Source organism: Bufo bufo, chromosome 6 (assembly GCF_905171765.1).
Source record: "Bufo bufo chromosome 6, aBufBuf1.1, whole genome shotgun sequence".
Taxonomy (NCBI): domain Eukaryota; kingdom Metazoa; phylum Chordata; class Amphibia; order Anura; family Bufonidae; genus Bufo; species Bufo bufo.
Window position 1 is genome coordinate 217,224,705 of NC_053394.1, and position 21,417 is coordinate 217,246,121.

Below are 21,417 nucleotides of genomic sequence, written 5' to 3' on the forward strand. Positions count from 1 at the left end.
GACGGTGTATTGATGTAATACAATGCATTGAATGAAACTGTTATATTATTGCAGTACAATACGTTTACTAAAATTGCATGGTATATTGATGTAATGCAATGAATTAAACTGCTATATTAATGCAGTTATTGCAGTACAATATGTTCATGAAAACTGTACGTTATATTGAGGTAATATAATGCGTTGAATGAAACTGCTATATTAATGCAGTAATTGCAGTATAATGCATTCACTAAAACCAGATGGTATATTGATATAATACAATGCATTGTTATATTATTGCAATACAATACGTTCACTAAAAATGAATTAAACTGCTATATTAATGCAGTTATTGCAGTACGATGCATTAACTTAAGCTAACTTTACACGAGTAGATGATTGGTACAATTCAGCGCTGAACTAGTCGTTTCTTGATGTAGTGAACATTTCAACAATGACCCTTTAGGCGTGCCGATTATCATTCACAAAATTGTAATTTCGATGGCATATTTCATCGTTTGTAAAGCAGACAGTTGCATTTACACAAAGCGATAACTTGAGTGGTGTGCTTAAACACACCGGTGGTGTAATCGTCTGCAAACGTGCGTGCAGTAAATGATTCCTATTTACACGTGTGAAATTGTTAACATCCAACGATGATTTTTGTGACCATACAAACGATCGAACCAACGAGAAATCTACCGATTGTCAGTGGACACTATCATTCATTGCTTTTACACTGCTTGATAATCATGCAGTTTTGATCGATTTAACGATAATCTACATGATATTTGTCTTGTGTAAAGGTACCTTAGGACTCCATTGTATATTAACGTAATACAATGGTCAATTAAAACAAATGCGATGAATGAAACTGGTATACAATGAAATGCCAAACAGTAGCTAAATTGAAACAGGTTTTTCTGTACATATCAGAGGGGCAAGTTAACATGTCCTGGTATAAAAAAAACAGGTAAAATGTGACGAACTTCTTAATTACATACGGTAGCAAAAATTGCAGCTTTTTTTCAGCTATTAAGAGGCAAAATTATGTGCTGATATCAACACACCAAAATACGCTTAAATGCTTCAACAGTAGTACAATTTAACCTTTTCTTTTTAGAGCAAAAAAGGGGGAGATAGGGCGATATTTGTAGCAAAAAGCCTATAAAACACTAATGTACTGTAAATTTGAGGATTTAAAAAAAAAAACAATAAGTCTGGCTGGCTGTGCATGTACAGAATAAGATGATGTTGGTGCAGGATTTTGGTAATTGTAGAATTTGTAGTTATTACATGAACTTTCTATTTCTTGCCACGTCTGTCCTCAATTGGAAACACACACACAGAACTCTATTCTCTCCCTGATAAAACCCTGACTTTTCTACCTATTTATTCAATCTACTTAACTAAATATGTCCCTATATTGTCCATTCAACACGTGATTCCTAGCTTGTGTCTATAATTTCTTACTGCCAGAAACATTAAAAAAACATGCTCATAGATCGCAAGTTAAGCTCAGAATTGTCGTTTCTGGCTAGTGATCAAGCTCAGAAACTAAAGAATCTGCCAAAATCCTGACCCTGATTGGCTCACAGCCTGTCTTTCAGCCCCTGAGCCAATCAGGGCAAGCTCCCTCCTCCTTCCCCCCTCCCGCCTAGTGTCACGTGATGTAATTTTCATCTTTCCTATCGTATTACACGCCAATTCTCATTGTAAAGTGACGCTAGTGCAGTTTTGCGCAATTCATCCGAATTGAAACCTTAGATTTGTATGGCAGCAGAATTTTTGTGAAATTCATAATTAATCCAATTAGTTCAGAATAATTTCCCTCATCTTTAACCCACAGCCAGTAGACTCCCTAGATTTTTTGTATAATACTAATCTACTCATATGGTACAGAAGGATCTTTTGGCCTTTGTTTGGCTCATGGGCCTGGTTGTTAACACAACCTCTGCCCCCTTATTTAGATCCCTGGTATCCACATGTATAATGAAAAATCTGTGTTTAAGTATTAATCATTCTTTCAGGGACCAGCTGTGTGTGTGTCTCTGTCTTTCCTTTTAACCCTTAATGACTACCCACTGTCTTTTTTTCATTGCTGTTTTAGAGGGAGCAGAGCACTTCCATAAGCACTCATGCTCTACAAATGAACTGTAACTGAGTCTTTTGCTCTGCAGACAATTTAAAAAAAAAAAAAAATGTATGGCTGTTTAAATATGGAGAAAATATGCTGAAAAAAATAGCTGGTCATTAACGGGTAATAACTGGAAACTTACAACACATCTTCACTTATAATATCTTATTTCAGTATTCAAGAATTTCAAAACAATATGGCGTAGACATTTACCTGAAGAAAGAATATCTACAATATACAGGATCTGTGAAAGAAAGGGGTGTTCTGTACCTTCTAACATCACTCCACGAGGTACAGTAGGATTCTTGGTTTTGTATTAACACAATCTTATTTCTTTAAAAAAGCATATACTGTAAGTAAAATCAATGCTCCCAGTGGACTACATTTGCATGATACATAAATAACAACTGCCTTAATTTTTCCACAATCTGGACACACAGATGGAAAGATTGTGTACTTCAGGTTATTCCAAATGGTACAAAATCAAAACTGTATATATAAATGTGGGGTTTCAAAATCGAGCACAATAATTTGGGCTGTTCCCTATTGTTAAAGTTCTCCTAGCTTTAAAGGTGTTGTCTCACTATAGCAAATATCATTTATTACATAGAGAAAGTTAATACAAAGCATTTACTAATGTATTGTGATTGTCCATATTGCCTCCTTTGCTGGCTGGATTCATTTTTCCATCACTTTATACGCTGCTTGTTTCCATGGTTACAACCACCTTCAATCCAGCATTGGTGGCCATGCTTCCACACTATAGGAAAAAGCACCGGCCTAGGAGCACTTCCATGGTCCCAGCCACCAGAGAGGCCAGTGCTTTTTTTGCTATAGCGTGTAAGCATGGCCACCATTGCTGGATTGCAGGGTGGTCGTAACCATGGAAACAATCAGTGTATACTGTGATGGAAAAATGAATCAAGCCAGCAAAGGAAGCAATATGGACAATCACAGTACATTAGTAACTGCCTTGTATTAACTTTCTCTACATGATAAATGCCATTTGCTGAAGAGAGGCAACCCCTTTAAATAGACAGGTCCTCTTTAAGCTGGATATGCAGTTATCTCTGAAGTGAGACAACTACTTTGATACAGATAGTGATACCTCATATAATAGTTATTATTAATTATTAATAAATGCTATTTGCCAAGTGACACAACCTCTTTAAAGGATCCACCATTTTAATACCTTCAGACATACAAGAGACCTGTCAAAAAACATCAGTAAGATAGCCCAGATCCTCGACCAAAATGAATGGTCCCTGACAGTGATTTTAATGAATAGATTGACTGATTTTAATAACTGTAAAATCACCTTTCCATTGAAATGGTATACAGCAGATAAGCAAAACAGAATGATACAGTTTTATGGGGAAAGATTCAATAAAAACCTGTATTTCATTAAAGAGGTATTCCAGTTTTAATGATTACATTTATTTATTTAGAAAATATGATGTTAAACTATTTTCTAATATGCATCTATTTAAAAATTTTCTTGCAAACTTTTATTATATCGATACAGTGTCCTCTTGCTAAAGAAAAAAAGGGCACGCCCCATTTAAAGGGAACCTGTCACCTCTACTATGCTACCCTCACTGAGCGTTTCTAAATGTTCATTGTGTAACCCTAAACATATAAATTACACTTTTAATTTCATTTCCAGACTAATTCAATAAGTATTATGCATTTTTGTACTTCCCGCCTCTTATGCAAATTAACATAAAAGAGTCATATCTTACTTGTGTGACCAGAGAAGAGTCATATTTTCAAGCTCTGACTCATCTCAGGTTAATTTGTATATGTATCAAATCGTTTTTTTTTACACAATAAAAGCACACAGAGCTATGGGTATTGGGTATTGCGGATGTCCTAGCGGCCATCTAGCAACCCATGTCCTCAGATCTATACCCAAAATCCAGGTGACAGGTTCCCTTTAAGTCCTGTAAAATGCTTCCATAGAAGAGCTGCATAACATGTCATTAGTCATGTGAGCCATCATGTGACCCTTAGGCCCCTTGCAGACGAGGGTTCCTCCCGCAGCGAGTCTGTAACGCAGCTCCCGGCCTAACCTCCCAGCGCTGCCGGGGGTCACATAGCATTATATTGATTTATGATGCTATGTAACACTTACAGTTCTGGAATGTATTGGATAACACTGGCATAATGCTGCCAGTGTTATCCAATACATTCCAGAACTGTAAGGGTTAACATCAATATAATGCTATGTGAATCCCGTCAGTGCTGGGAGGTCAGGCCGGGTGCTGCGAGCGGGAAGAACGCTCGTCTGAAAGGGGCCTTAGAAGAATCATGTGACCTGGCTTTCAGTTATCTGCCCAGATATGTAACAGGTGAACAGTAGTGTATTATTGAGGAACAGTACATACACAGTATATACAGTATTACTCCCTGCAGCAGCATCTTATCATGTCTGTCATTGCCTGTGTAGAAACAGAATCTGTGTTGTGTTTTATTTTTACACTAAACTTTATTAACAACCTTATAACATCACGTAGAGACTGGCAGCTATTTTTCTCACATCAACTAGAGACAGGCGGCCATTTTACAAATCACCTACAGACAGCCATGTAATTACACACAGTAATGTAGTTACTGTAATAGTAACATAGTAGTACATAAGGCCGAAAAAAAGACATTTGTCCATCCAGTTCGGCCTGTTATCCTACAAGTTGATCCAGAGGAAGGCAAAAAAAAAAAACTGTGAAGTAGAAGCCAATTTTCCCCACTTTAGGGGAATAAAAAATTCCTTCCCGACTCCAATCAGGCAATCAGACTAACTCCCTGGATCAACGACCCCTCTCTAGTAGCTATAGCCTGTAATATTATTACGCTCCAGAAATACATCCAGGCCCCTCTTGAATTCCTTTATTGTACTCACCATCACCACCTCCTCAGGCAGAGAGTTCCATAGTCTCACTGCTCTTACTGTAAAGAATCCTCTTCTATGTTTGTGTACAAACCTTCTTTCCTCCAGACGCAGAGGATGTCCCCTCGTCACATAATCACAATAAAATAATTATTCCACCACTACTCATATTATTAGTAGTATTATTACTATAAGACCTCTTGCACACAAACGTTTTTTTTCCGTTTCCTTTCCGTTTTTTTGTGTTCCGTTTGCGGTCCGTATGCAGAACCATTCACTTCAATGGGTCTGCAGAAACAATGGAAGGTACTCCGTATGCATTCCGTTTCCGTATTTCCGTTCCAAAATAGAACATGTCCTGTTATTGCCCGCAAATCACGTTCCGTGGCTCCATTCAAGTAAATGGTTTCATAAAAAAAAAACTGAATGCATCCATATGTCTTCGCTATCCATTCCATTTTTGCGGAACCATCTATTGAAAATGTTATGCTCAGCCCAAGTTTTTAATGTACTTACTGTTTAAACATTTTTGTATGTTTCTGTTTCCGTTTGCGATCCACAAAAAACGGATCACAAACAGAAACCAAATGGAAAAACTGAACAGCAAAACGGAACGGAAGAGGAAACACTACTGAAACAAAAAAAAAAGCCATACGGTCGAGTGCAAGAGGCCTTATATTTACTATTAAAGTACCATGGTTCTGTACACATGAAAAGGGGTATACATACATAATATAAAACAATTGCAATATGAACGAACAAGACATTATACAAACTGATAGAGAAGGAGAGAGGGCTTACTATCTACATGGGATGGGGGAAGGATACAGTGGGTCTCATTTATCACAGTGGAGGTCACATATCACATGAATGTGTCTTGTGTGCTGACCCAGCACATGTATGTCATGTAACACTGCTGCTTACTGAATGTCAGGGATCATATGATGTGAGGAGTATCAGTTAGGTCATGGATACATTAAAATGGACCGATTCATGGACTGCACCATTCTACTGTATATAGAGATCAGCTGCAGAATTTAAAATACATGTACAGTATATTAGAAAATTGTAGAATTTCCTATTATATAAACAAATATATATATATAAAAAAAAAAAAAACTTGAATACCCCTTTAAATTAAATCCTTGCTCATTCTATGCTTTGGGACAAAAGTGCAGCCCTATCCGTGATTGACACCCTGAGTCTTCCCACAAAAACTATATATCAACCAGGTCAACTCCTCCTGCTCTATAACATGCCGGTTCATCATCATCAGTTGATAAATCAGCTATGGAAAACTATCAGTAGGTGTCTGCAGTTACCATAAGTGTAAACTCCTTTTAACATAGAAACACAGCCCTCAACAAGTCTGCCTATTTTAGGTCCTCTCATCATGGTCAAATTAAATGCACTTTTAGATCAGCTATAATCTGTGGGAACTCTGGTAGCAAGTCCGCAATTTCCCTGCAGCACCACCACAGGAGAAATTAAACATTACACAGTGCCCATTTAAATCAGTGGGTTATCTGTGTAAGGCAGGACAGGCGAAGTCCTCCAGAGCGATGACTCAGAGATGAGGATCCTGAACAGAAGAAGTCCCGTAATTAATTTGGAATCCCATAATAGAAGCAATGAAAATGGCTTTCGCAAATCAGATAACCTATATCTATGATTTTGGAGAAAGATTTGTAGAAGGAATTTTTAACATGCCCTTTCTGGTCAAGACTAGCTAAAAGAGAAGGAACTTGTTACACTGGTGGTCCATGTCCATCACTGCCCCTGTTCACGTGGTCCTTGTATGCCATGTGGGCTGGTTGCCGGATACTGTGGTGTGTATCTAGGGCCATGTGTCAGTTTGGCAGTGCATATTCGCCCCCGTGTTGTGTGCGTTCTGGCCACGGATACTTTGTGGTGTGAATATGACCATTGGTATGTCTCTCCTCTCTGTTCTGTTCAGCAAGGTAAAAGTTACCTGCTCTTGCTCGCTGTGTGTTCTGTGTTTCATGTAGAGGTTAATCCCTCTTTCTGTTTGTGTGCACCTGTGGGTGCTGTGGGCTAAAGAGCTCAGCCGTACGTTCTGTCTGTGTATTATTGGCTCATAATATCACTGCCTTACATCCAAGATCGAATGCGGCCAAGAGCATTTTGCCCTTTCATGCTTTTTAAACCCATGTAAAAATGAAAGTTGATATGAACTCTTGCTCTTCCTACTATTGCTGAGAATGGAAAAATAGGGAGTCTTGTTCAAGTTTACCCAGCAGAGTGGTTTGCTCGTCTCATGAGTCACCTGTCAAGCTGTTTGGTTGCCTTTACTATTAACACCCTTGGCAGCAAATCAGTCTTTGCAATCAAAGATGTCCCTATAAGCCATATACTGTGACCTGAAAAAGGCAATGCATTTAGTCTGTCACCTTCCTTTCACCTGTTAAAAGGTTAACAACATCATGTAGGTGTCACACAGTTTCCCAAACATACTGTTATCACATATTTTTTTTGTTTTGTTTTTTTGCCTCAGTTAAGCCCCTGAAAAGACGACTTTGATACAATTTGCAAATTAGGTGACAAGAGCCCACTGGGTGGTTCCCAGTGCTAATGGTGCCCAGTCCCCAAACTAAAATCACATGCGCCATCCATACTCTTCTGTGGGCAGATGCCTTAAGAAGTCCACTGCACGTGTGCTACAAGCATGTTCAGTGCAGAGAAGCTGGAAGAGGCCTGGGATTTTAATTCAGGTATTTGGTATGCTAATTAGCTGTCTTTCTAAAAACTAAGTTGTGCCTCTGGTGCAAGCTTTAAAGGCTATGTACACCTTTGGGGCCTTTTTTTAAATTATTATAGCATTGTACTCATTTTGAGCTAAGAATATTTAATTGGTCTTTATTAAAAATATGAAGTCATTTTTTCTGTACATAGCTGAGATGCTCTAGTAGCACTATTTGGATTTTCTGTCTTTTCCGTCAGACCAGGAACTGAAGGACTCCTTATCTCTGCTCTCTGACCTCCTAAACACTAATTATAGCTCAGTTATTATTAGATGACCAGCACAAATTGAAAGTGAAAGTGCCAGTCACACAGCTAGAAACACAGTTAACCCTTTGTGACAGAACGGCTCAATATTATTAATAAAGGCCAATTGAAAAAATAAATTTTAACCAAAAATGAGTAAAATGCCCTAAAAAAAAAATTGCCTCTGAAGGTGAACATAGCCTTTAAGACATTGGAATCTCAAAACGATGGCGAAAGGGAAAAATGGGGTTTGATTTACATGGGATGGCCTGGGCTCCATTAGTGCTGAGGACTACCCTGTGGACTCTTTTCAGGGGTTTAGCAGAAACACAAAAGGAACTCTATTAGACACCTTTATGGCTTTGTTAACAGAATAATGAGTGAAAGGGAGGTGATTCCCTGTAAGTAGATTCTTGGAAACAAATAGGATGCAATCATTGTTTATTATGGAGATTTGTGGATTTACCCCATATATTTCACTGGTACACAGTACGTTGTAACTTTTTTTTATTTTACAGGATCAGCAGAGAAAAGGAGTGATTGTGGCCACAGACAGTAATTTTGCCATGGCTGTAGCTTTCCATGCTTCAGAGTTACAAATCCCTGTGTTTGTCATTATGTCAGCTGGGACATCCCCAAACCGTGTCAAAATGTGCCGTGACTATGGGGCAATGGTTGTTTTATTTGGACCCACGGCAAAAGATGCCCAGAGCCACGCCCGAAGACTGGCGCAAGAGAATGGTTACCTCTATATTGAGGAGTATGTATCATATTGACTATCACCCACCTCCTACCCACACAGTTGCTTTTCTCACACTGCTGAAGTTTGGTAGAGTTCTTATAGTACTTTTTGTGCCTTTTTTAGTTATTTATTGTGGCAATGATAAACAAAGCCTTGTGTAGATGAAACATTATTTAATAAAGTGAAGAAAAAATGTTTATTTTATTAGAGCTAAAAAATAGAAAATAGAAATAGATATCATAGATGACGACAATACCCTTGTGTGTCTGACAGTACAATTATACTAGGAAAAAAGGACCGGCACTCGCTGTTAGTATATAATCTTGCTGTGATTTATTGCCACATTCCAGTGACGCGTTTCGGCACACAATGTGCCTTTGTCAAACTGTTTGACGAAGGCACATTATGTGCCGAAACGCGTCACTGGAATGTGGCAATAAATCACAGCAAGATTATATTCTGACAGCGAGTGCCGGTCCTTTTTTCCTGTTATCTACATGGGACGCCTGCCTGGAGACACGCGCACCGCCACTCTGTCTCTCCCGTAGTGCAGATTGATATATGGTATACATAGGACAATTATACTAGTCAGGATTATTGCTAATTTTGATAGCAGCAAGGGCATGGCAATGCGTCTAAACAGGCCTTGTATGGTGACATATGGAGTCCCTATGGATCCATGTGCCTCTGAGGCAAATTCTTCTTGTATGTTCTCATGGAATATGTGAGAAAAAAACTACATGCAGCTTTATTTAATTTGGGAGACAGATGGTGGTACGTATGAAATGTAGAATTTTTATTCTTATAGATACCTTACCTACCAGCAAGATTTTTTCCCTCTAATTATCTGCCAAATGCTTTGTGTATAAATAACGCAAAAAAAAACATATATTTCTAAGATTCTAATACAGTTCTGTTAGAATTAGAATAACAGAGAGCTGGGATTCAAGTTTATATTTGTCCAAACAAAACAGCAGTAATCTTTGACCAAATGTCAGTTGCTTCTTCACTGCACCTATTGCAGCATGTATGTATATTGCAGTCTTTTTAGCTGCTGACATTTAAAAGAGACCACAAGTTCAAAGTAAAAAAAAAGAAAAAAAGAAAACTAAACATAAAAAACTCTATTGGTATTTCATTTGCTGCCATTTTTTTAATATTATATATACAGTACAGACCAAAAGTTTGGACACACCTTCTCATTCAAAGAGTTTTCTTTATTTTCATGACTATGAAAATTGTAGATTCACACTGAAGGCAACAAAACTATGAATTAACACATGTGGAATTATATACATAACAAAAAATTGTGAAACAACTGAAAATATGTCATATTCTAGGTTCTTCAAAGTAGCCACCTTTTGCTTTGATTACTGCTTTGCACACTCTTGGCATTCTCTTGATGAGCTTCAAGAGGTAGTCACCTGAAATGGTTTTCACTTCACAGGTGTGCCCTGTCAGGTTTAATAAGTGGGATTTCTTGCCTTATAAATGGGGTTGGGACCATCAGCTGCATTGAGGAGAAGTCAGGTGGATACACAGCTGATAGTCCTACTGAATAGACTGTTAGAATTTGTATTATGGCAAGAAAAAAGCAGCTAAGTAAAGAAAAACGAGTGGCCATCATTACTTTAAGAAATGAAGGTCAGTCAGTCAGCCGAAAAATTGGGAAAACTTTGAAAGTAAGGGCTATTTGACCATGAAGGAGAGTGATGGGGTGCTGCGCCAGATGACCTGGCCTCCACAGTCACCGGACCTGAACCCAATGGAGATGGTTTGGGGTGAGCTGGACCGCAGAGTGAAGGCAAAAGGGCCAACAAGTGCTAAGCATCTCTGGGAACTCCTTCAAGATTGTTGGAAGACCATTTCAGGTGACTACCTCCTGAAACTCATCAATAGAATGCCAAGAGTGTGCAAAGCAGTAATCAAAGCAAAAGGTGGCTACTTTGAAGAACCTAGAATATGAAATTTTCAGTTGTTTCACACTTGTTTGTTATGTATATAATTCCACATGTGTTAATTCATAGTTTTGATGCCTTCATATTAATGAAAATAAAGAAAACTCTTTGAATGAGAAGGTGTGTCCAAACTTTTGGTCTGTACTGTATATATATATATATATATATATATATATATATATACTGAGGAACAAACAGAAAAGTTACGAGATACCCTTCTTTTAATCTTGTAGCTGCAGATCTTTCGATTCGGGTCACAATGTGCATCCGTAGTCCAAGACACTCTTGCCTGTCCAGCCCTGCTATTGAATTGAAACTCTAACAAACAACCAACCAACAGACGACAAACTCAAAATCAGAGTCGTACGGTAATGAGTCAGAACCAGATGGGCTACGCAGTACCAAATAAGATACAGAGAGTGGTCAGAAGACAAGCCAGGGTCAGAAGGACAGAGGAATCAATACGCAAATGCAGGAACAGGGAACAAGGAACTTAGCTAGTGAGCCCAACAAGACTATCACTGGCACTGGTGTAAGGCCAGGAAGGGATTTAAATAGAATGCCGAGTCCCCTCAGAATCTGATAGGTCCATGACTCTGAGCTCCATTAGTCAGAAACACTAGCTCGCAGTAATCCATTGCTAATCTCTCCCAGCACATGCCTGCTGTGGGGAGAAACAGAGCATTGCATCCTGATACTAAGGATGCAGTTGCATCTCTCCCAACAGACAGGTAAGTTTATCAAAAGGTCACCATGTTCTGTTCATGTAAGTGTTCTGTTCATATAAGTGTTCTGTTCGTTACCCAGTTAACGTCAATATGTTTCTTGAGTTGGAGAGTCACTTTAAATATCTGTTAAAATGTATAATGCACTTATAATATCTCTTTTTTTTCTCTCAGGGAAGACAGTGCTGGCTATCTTGCTGGGCTGGGAACAGTCGGGCTAGAGATATATGAGCAGGTGCCCAATATAGATACCATCATATTTCCTGCAGGTGGACATTGTGGCTTGTTAGCTGGATCAGCAGCTGCCCTAAAGCATCTCAATCCAAAAATTACAGTGATTGTAAGTATGCATAGCGTTTTAGATGCTAGTGCTAATAACCCCCATAGCTGGCGGTGAATCCTTGCTGTCTTACATTTAGAAACAGGCATAGAAAATGATGCATGAGACTGGCCTGCCGGCCGCCCCCTTCCCTGCCTACCCCACGCCCATTTTTTTAGACCTGGTGTGAGCAGGGAAAAGATGCAGATTGCTGCAGAAATTACCTTTGTGCCGCAATCTGCGTATTTCTGTATAGTAAATGACCCACATAGTGTTTAATTACCATATTTGTCGCTTTATAAGAGGCATCCAATGATAAGATGCACCCCAGGTTTAAGAAAAGGAAAATAAGAAAAAAATATTTTTCATCAGACCTCATATCAAATCCTCAGATCAGACCCCCATAAATATCAGGACATCAGATCAGGCCCCCATATCAGGACATCACATTTGACACCCTTATCAGGACATCACATCAGCCCTTCATGTCAGACGCCCATCAGACCTCAGATCAGCCCACCTTGTCAGACCCCCATCAGACCTCAGATTAGCCCACCTTGTCAGACCCTCCTCAGACCTCAGATCATCCAACCTTGTCAGACCCCCATCAGACCTCAGATCAGCCCACCTTGCCAGACCCCCATCAGACTTCAAATGAGATTAAAATAAAAAACTTCTCTTACCTATACTGCTCCGCGGCTCCTCTCCACCTCCGGCAGAACTCGCGCTCCCTGTCTTTCCGGCCTGCCCTGCTCTATCACCTGACTACATGCAGCATCAGGTCATAGTGCGTGCACTACGTTCTGACACTGTACACGGTCAGGACAGTAAAGCGGCGGCCCCAGCAATAAAGACCGGGAGGGTGAGTGTGACGAATACCACACCTCGTGCCCCCTTGACGTTGCTTACGTCGAGCTCACGAGACGCGGTATGGTCACGGGTTTACCAAAAACTTGACTTTACGCCCTCCGGGAGAAGCAGGTAGGGTCAGGTTGGTACAGTTTACACACACACACGTCCTTTCCACGCGGGCACAGAGAGGCAACAAGCTGAGAGAGCCTTTTCACTGCCGCAGTAAAAACAGCGCTGTCTCCGCCTGGGAAATCTGCCACCAGCTTCTCGTTTGATATAAGCCCGGTTCGCTAATGGGATTATATAGGGTCAGAAACCAACCCGCGGTAGATTATAACTAGGCCAAAACACAGACGTGGGGATTCGTGATCGAGATACAAGATAACACAAGATTAAATTATATATTTAATCGCCGTAAGGACACACTAAATTTAACACAATATACACAGAGAATATATACAGTGATCTTAGGTTACAGATACAGATTATATGGGTTAAGCCATGTAAAAGTCAGTTACCGGGTAAGATGAAAGTTCCTTTTGGTTGTGAGATGTTCTTTGCTGGAGTCCACATGAAGGGCCATGATCTCAGCGAGTTCCTGGGTCCCTCTAAACACATTTGTAAGATGTGACCCTTCTTCAGAGAAAGAGACGGCCGCTTGCTGGCCCAAGCCTTTTAACCTTTAGCCGGCCCCTTCCCTTCCGGCCTCAGGGAGGGGTCCACTCCCCCTCTTCTGGGCTGGTAGCAAATGACCCACAAAACCCTTTAGGGTTCATAGCTCCAGACCAGAGGGTCATAGGGAGATGGTTCTGGGACCAACGGACCTGCCTGGGTTCCGGCTACAAGTAGAGTCCAAACCTGGTACTGTTATGTGGTTTCTATGGAGAGATATGGATATCTACCTCCCCTGACCTCATCCCATTAAACAAAGACCATGGGCACGTACATTGTGTATGTATCCGGTTTGCGGATATCCGGTTTAAACTGTCACCTTTTTTTCCCCACCAGTATTGACTGTTAGGTTTAGATTAGTTTAGGCCCCTTTGGTAGTTAACGCCCAGCGCACCGCACCGCAGTCACTGATTCACTGATTAGCGTATCGCTAATCAGCATTGGTACTTTTATAGTATCTGTAAGTGATCAGAACTGATCACAGTCAGATCTATAATAGTATTAGTGTCAACTTAGCTTGCCCTCCACCCAAAACGCAGTGTTTGCCCGATCAGGCCTGATCGGTCGCCCACACGTGCGTTCACCCACGCCCGCCCCGCGGCAGTGACAAAAATATATATATTTTTTTTATCACTGCACATTCACTACACAAGCGCTGCGGCGATAAAAAAAATCTGTTTTGATATTTTTTATCAATCGCAGCGGTATCCTGCACTTCGCTAGCCTCCCATTTGTAAGACAGGCTTGCTTTTTTTCTTGGGTAGTCTCAGGGAATACCCCCTAAATTTAGTTGACCAAATGGCAAGTAAGGGGTATTCTTCTGAAGAGGCCTACAGGCTTCTGACCCAGTCGGATGAGGAATGGGAACCCTCCTCTGACGAATCCAGCGGGTCAGAATACGAACCTGTAGAAAGCAGTGGCAGTCTGACTCAAAGTTCGGACGATGAGGTTGAGGTCCCTGATACCACCAGGCGTACCCGGCCCCATGTTGCTAGACCACAGGTTCCGCAGGATCCGCTTCAAAGGCAGCAGAGTGGGGCTGGCGCTGTCGGATTACGTGGTGAGGCATACACCAGCAGCGCAGCCCATCCTGGACCTAGTACCAGCACTGCCGTAGAACATGGTGAAGTGGCGAGCACCAGAAGGGCAGTTGAAGCTAGTACGGTGGCACGTGCAGTAGTTCCCCCGTCGCAGCCACCGCACAGACAGGCCCGTAGAGCCCCTAGAGTCCCTGAGGTGCTGGCAAACCCTGATTGGCAGGCCTCACCTTTAGCCGCACCAGTAGTTCCCCGTTTCACCGCCCAGTCTGGAGTTCGGGTTGAGACAGCTCAGATCGGATCGGCACTGGGGTTTTTTGAGCTGTTCTTCACTGCGGAGCTCTTAGACTTAGTCGTGGCAGAAACAAACCGGTATGCCACTCAATTTATAGCCGCCAACCCGGGAAGCTTTTATGCCCAGTCTTTCCGGTGGAAACCCGTCCAAGTTTCCGAATTTAAAATTTTTCTGAGCCTTCTCCTCAACATGGGCCTGACAAAAAAGCATGAATTGCGGTCATATTGGTCCACGAACCCAATTCATCACATTCCCATGTTCTCTGCTGCCATGTCCAGGACACGATTTGAGACCATCCTGCGTTCCTTGCACTTTAGTGATAATAGCACCTCTCGTCCCAGAGGCCACCCAGCTTTTGACTGGCTCCACAAAATTCGGCCCCTCATAGACCACTTTAACACCAAATTTGCAGATTTGTATACCCCTGAGTAAAACATCTGCATAGAAGAGTCCCTGATACATTTTACCGGGCGCCTTGGCTTCAAACAATACATCCCAAGCAAGTGCGCCCGGTATGGGGTCAAATTGTATAAGCTCTGTGAAAGGGCCACAGGCTATACGCACAAATTTCGTGTCTATGAGGGTAAAGATCAGACCCTGGAGCCGGTCGGTTGCCCTGACTACCTGGGGAGCAGTGGGAAGACAGTCTGGGACTTGGTGTCACCCTTATTTGGCAAGGGGTACCACCTTTATGTGGACAATTTCTACACAAGTGTGCCCCTCTTCAGGCATTTGTTTCTAGAACAGATTGGCTGCTGTGGCACCGCGCGACCTAGTCACCGGGGCTTCCCCCAACGGCTCGTTACCACCCGTCTTGCAAGGGGGGAGAGGGCTGCCTTGTGTAACGAAGAACTGCTCGCGGTGAAATGGAGAGACAAGCATGACGTTTACATGCTCTCCTCCATTCGCGCAGACACGACAATCCAAATTGAACGAGCAACTGGAGTCATTGAAAAGCCCCTCTTGGTCCACGACTATAATTTGCTCATGGGAGGGGTGGACTTCAATGACCAGATTTTGGCTCCTTATTTACTCTCCCGCAGGACCAAATGCTGGTATAAGAAGGTGTCTGTATATTTAATTAAATTGGCTATGTACAATAGTTTTGTTCTCTACAGTAAGGCTGGGAGAACAAGATCCTTCCTCAAATTTCAGGAAGAGATCATCGAGAACCTCCTGTATCCAGGAGGTTCCGTGGCCCCATCCACCAGTGTAGTGAGCCGTCTACACGAGCGACATTTCCCCAATGTCGTTGCTGGTACCTCAAACCAAACCGCCACCCCGAAAAAGATGTCGTGTCTGTAGCAGGAGTGGAATAAGGCGTGACACCCGCTATTTCTGTCCTAACTGCCCTGACCACCCTGCCCTATGCTTAGGGGAGTGTTTCCGGAAGTACCACACACAGGTACACTTAGTATAGGGATTGCGTGACACAGGACAGGCACACAGGGGTCTTAGGGCCCTTTTACACAGAGCTGCTACAAAGCTCTCCTTTCACCTGGGACAAAGTCCAAAAATGGAGTTTGCATGCCTCTCTGAAGCTAACAAAATTCTCACTGCCCCCGGAGAACGTTTCCGGAAGTGAGACCTTTGGCTCGCAACAGACTCCATGAGCCGGAGCAGAGCCCAATGCTTGAAGCTGAGTCATAGATTGACGGAGATCCGATACTTCCAAAGAAAGACCCTGCATGCGGTCAACCAGGCCAGAAAGCGGATCCATGTCAAAAAAGGACGGTTTTGGTGGATTATAATGTCACGGCTGTATGTGAGCAACAATAGTATACACAGTAAAAGAGCTACTGACCGGACCCAAACTAGGGAGGATAAAGGGTGACCCCTGTCAGACCCTCAAAGCTCTCCCTATTCTGCTAAAGCACATGCCCAGATCCAAATGGCGGAACGAGGCATGCCCACGTGCCTAAGACTGATGACCACTGTAACCCCTACAATAGTGGAAGGGGCACGGCCACCGGTGCCCTACTCAGTATATGGAGGGAACCGTGGCCACCTCAGATCCAGTCAGAAAATAATCAGGTACACAACAATGTCTGTACACTTAGCTGAAGGTGTTGCAGCCGCAGAGAAGACGGATCCAAGGACAGCTGGCAATATCCGGAGTGCTTGCTGCAGCAGAACACAGGTCCAGTGAAATGATAGCTACAAGTGAAGATACTAAAGCAAGAGCTACAACTGAAATGAGAACTATAATCCACGCCCTACAATAGGAGGAGGGGTGATATAAAGAGAGGGAAATCAAACGCATGAGGAACAGCTGGGAGGAAGGAAACCAAAAGTAAACAGAGCAGTGAGAACTCCTCCCAGCTCTAGTAGTGACATCATCACAGGGGTGGAGAAACAGAGCTGTGAGAACGTCCCAAAGCTCTGGTAGTGACACTGTGTTGTGGATGAACAGGTAGTCTCTCCCCTGCTCTTAAGTGAGGGATTTCCAGGGCGACTCAGGATATTAGGTATCCAGTGTATGAGCCGTCCCATCATCGGGGTCCACTCATATGGTGAGGAGTCAGGGAGAGGATTAGGGATGCGGTAGGAGGTGACCTACTCCCTTAGCACTCATTTTGGCCTGGCTGATCCCCTTTTTCTTTTGACACCGCACGGTGGGGTGTTTCCCCCACTCCCTGCCGTGACAGGTACACATACATAAATACACCATATATATACTACACACATACCACCCAACTTTTAAGAAGCCTAAGGAGCTAAACTATGGAATGGAAGCGCTCATCTCCAGCTGCCGCTATAATTTTAACAACTGGATCTGGAGAACCTGAGGGAACTGACTGAATCCCATGCCTGGGTGCAAGTGCTGTTTGATACAGCCATTAACAGGGTTTATTACAAGGAAATATTTCTAAGTCTTATTTGCCCTTGTGCGGTGCAGTTATATGTTCTAAAGCATTTTTTGGCCTCTATTAGTAGGAAAAAAGGGCTTATTAGCCATTGTGTGGTGAAGTGCGAAAATTACAGCCCTTTTTGTCGTATTAGTGGCAAAAGAAAAATGTATTTGCCGTTCAGTGGTGCAGTTTTATGTTCTACAGCCCTTTTTGTCGTGTATTCGTGGCAAAAGAAAAATATATTTGCCGTCCAGCGATATGTTCTACAGCCCTTTTTGTTGTGTATTAGTGGCAAAAGAAAAATGTATTTGCCGTTCAGTGGTGCAGTTTTATGTTCTACAGCCCTTTTTGTCGTGTATTAGTGGCAAAAGAAAATATATTTGCCGTCCAGCGGTGCAGTTATATGTTCTACAGCCCTTTTTGTCGTGTATTAGTGGCAAAAGAAAAATATATTTGCCGTCCAGCAGTGCAATTATATGTTCTAAAGCCTACTGCGGCGTGTACAAGTGGAAAAAAATAAGGGCCTACTTGCCATTCAGCGGTGCTGTTACAGTATATGTTCTAAAGCCCTTTTTGCCATGTATTAGTGGCAAAAGAAATATATATTTGCCGTTCAGCGGTGCAGTTATATGTTCTAAAGCCCTTTTTGTCGTGTATTAGTGGCAAAAGAAAAATATATTTGCCGTCCAGCGGTGCAATTATATGTTATAAAGCCTACTGCAGCGTGTATAAGTGAAAAAAAATATGGGCCTACTTGCCGTTCAGCGGTGCAGTTATATGTTCTAAAGCCCTTTTTGCAGTGTATTAGTGGCAAAAGTAAAATATATTTGCCGTTCCGCGCTGCAGTTATATGTTATAAAGCCTTCTGTGGCGTGTATAAGTGGAAAAAAATAAGGGTCTATTTGCCGTTCAGCGGCGCCAGTACAGTTATATGTTCTAAAGCCCTTTTGTGGAGTGTATAAGTGGAAAAAAGAAAAATATATTTGCTGTTCAGCGGTGAAGTTATATGTTCTAAAGCCCTTTTTTGCGTATATTAGTGGCACAAAAAAAGTATTTGCCGTTGTGTGGTGAAGTGAGAAAATTACAGCCCTTTTTGGCGTGTATTAGTGGGAAAAAAAAGGGCTTATTAGCTGTTGTGTGGTGAAGTGAAAAAATCAGACATTTTTGGGGTCTTTTAATTTCCTTTTTATTTATTTATTTGATCTAACAGTATGTCAGACAGAGAAGTGCCAGGCCGTGCACAGGGGAGTGGTAGAGGCCTAAATGTTTCTGGTGCAGGCACAGGTCTCAGCAGAATAAGGGGGCGTGGCAGCAGGAGTGACAGTGAGAGGCCTGAGCTCCCGGTGTCATCTAGCGGTCGTGTCTTGACCAGCAACCCAGTGGTTCTTGATTGGTTGACTCGGTCATCTTTGTTTTGGATCCACACCTGTTTTTTTTTTGGCATTAGCAATACTGATGGATTACTGACCAAATGCTGACCGAGTGAAGGCCGATGCTCCACAGACAGGATCCGTTTTTGGGGATTATTGTTTTGATAAATCAGAGGAAGGTCAAAAGAATCTGTGACGTGAACACAAACTTACTGCTGACACCCTCTCCACTCTGTCGGGGGGCTCTACTTGTATAAGCATTAACAGAACATGTTCTGTAGAAATCTATCTAGAATCAGCTGATGACGGTTTAAAAGGAGTGTGCTTCTTCTTGGCGCTAACATCGACCTATAAGGCTGAGTTCATACTTGAGTTATTTGGTCAGTTTTGGCCTGTGACTGCCCAAATAAATGAAGTGTGCAGTGATTCTAAGAGCGACGCCTGTCATCTGAATGTCATACGGACTCACAGTATTATTTCACTACCAGAGCAGACTCCCTATACTTGTTACTGCAAGGCACAGTGTTCTACACCATTATAAAAGCTCTCTGCAGCCATTTTTATGCCATTTGCCGCAAATAAATTTGGATCAAACTGAATTTATAAAAAAATTAGGCGAACTGGCCGAAAATTATTTTTTTTAATTCGCTCATATCTAATTATATTCTTTTTTTTCATTGAGATATTCCAGTATAGCATCTCTTAGAAAACCTTCAGTTTACCCACAACAGATGTTAAACCGGCCTATAGTTTCCTGGCTCTGTGTTTGTCCCCTTTTTGAATATTGGCACCAGTGGCGTACTGCCAATATAGGCAGACCACACAGCTGCTATGGGGCCCGCGGCACAGGGGGGCCCGGAGCGCATGGAAATCCCCACCTCCTACCCTACGTCTACTCTGCACACTTAGCCAGTTTATTCATAATTTACTTAACTAGTTATTATGGGGCATTGAGGCGGCCCACGACCCGCCCACTTGTGTTCTGTTCCTAACTTCCTTTGCTCAGTCAGGGCCCCCCTCCAGCTCCACCCCCCTTCTTGTGTGAACAGGTAGCACGATGTCTTGGGTCTGACCGCTCCCCTTCATGTCTGACCTGTCCATGATCCAGGCTCCCTCCCAGGCACTGTATCTGCTGCATTGCGCACTGGCCAATCAGCATTTAGCAGGGCAATGATCCTGCTGCTGATTGGACAGTGTATTGCTGGCAGGCAGCAGGAGCAGCGCGGCAGCACAAACTTTAAGGGCGTGCCCGGCGCGGTAGTTGTCCTCTGCGCTCACATGCTGCCCGCTACCTGCCTCAACTCATCAGCCACCCCCAGCCAGGACTGATGAACTGCTCCACCCTCTGGCTCCTCCGGTCACTGAACAAAGAGCCAGCCCGGCCAGAATAAACAGTACTTGCCTGCAGCTGCAGGCTGCCCCTGTAGTGTGCCACAGGCAAGCCAGCCGCCCGCCCACAGTAAGTTAGGTAGGGGTGTGGCAGCAGCAAACAGAGTTCCTGTGGGGTTGGGGGGGTGGCTTATAGAGGACTCAGGACAGTGTGCCCCCCCATGAACTCTGCTTGCTGATAGAGGACAGTGTATCCAGTAGCACATCCCCACTCAGTCACCTTGCAGGGGGGATGAGGGGGAATAGGATTGGTGGCTATACACACTAAGCATCAGCAGCAAGGAGTTAAAGGGGTTATCCAACCCCTATAATGCCCCCCAAAATGCCCAGGCACCTGACTTACCTCACTCCCCAGCACCCACATCACTCCTAATGCCCGCACAGCCGCCCCATCACGCGTATGAAAGCATCCAGCAACGTGGGAAGCAGTCAATAGCAGGCCACGATGGGAACGAGCCTCCCTAGCATCAAAGATGAAGCAAGGGAGGCTCATTTCCGACGTGGCCTGCTATTGGCTGCACCCCCCCCCCCCCACCAGGCATAAGTATTATCTGTATGTGGTGGGGCATTTTGGGGGACATAATAGGGGTTAGACAACCGCTTTAACCCTTAAGATACCGGAGGTTGTTTTGTTTTTGCATTTTAATTTTTCTTCCCTATCTTCCTTGAGCCATAACTTTTTTATTTTTCCGTTCACATATCTATATGAGGTCTTATTTTTTGCAGGACAAGTTGTACTTTAATATGGCATACAATGTAGGGGGAAGCTGGCAAAACATTCCAAATGGGGTGGAATTGGAAAAAAAACGCAATTCCACTGTTTTACGGGTTTTGTTTCTATGGCGTTCTCTTTAAGGAAAAACTGACCCGTGCCCTTTATTCTGTGGTTCAGTATGATAATAACGATATCACATATGTATAGGTTTTTTATGTCTAAATAGTGTAAAAATAAATTAAAGCTTTGAAAAATGTTTATTATTTTTTACAGCACCATATTTTGACCCCCATAACTTTTTTATAGTTATATCTACTGAGCCCATTTTTTGCGGGATGAACTGCAGTTTTTATTGATGCCATATTGGATTGTGTGTGACTTTTTGATCACATGTTATTGCATTTTTTGGGGTAAGAGAAGTGATAAAAATGGCACTGGTAGCAGAAGAGTTTAGGAAGGGTGGGGCATGGGCTATGTCA

The 21,417-nt window shown here is 42.6% G+C and overlaps 1 protein-coding gene across 4 annotated transcripts in view; it reads left to right on the plus strand.

The window, feature by feature from the left end:
* LOC121004016 (L-threonine ammonia-lyase-like) overlaps positions 1-21,417 on the plus strand; it is a 181,918-nt gene that overhangs the window by 41,813 nt on the left and 118,688 nt on the right. For all 4 annotated transcript variants that reach the window (XM_040436039.1, XM_040436042.1, XM_040436038.1 and 1 more), the window contains 3 exons: positions 2,294-2,410; positions 8,531-8,772; positions 11,612-11,777. In XM_040436039.1, the coding sequence (XP_040291973.1) occupies positions 2,294-2,410; positions 8,531-8,772; positions 11,612-11,777 (525 nt within the window). The remainder of the gene's footprint in view (positions 1-2,293; positions 2,411-8,530; positions 8,773-11,611; positions 11,778-21,417) is intronic.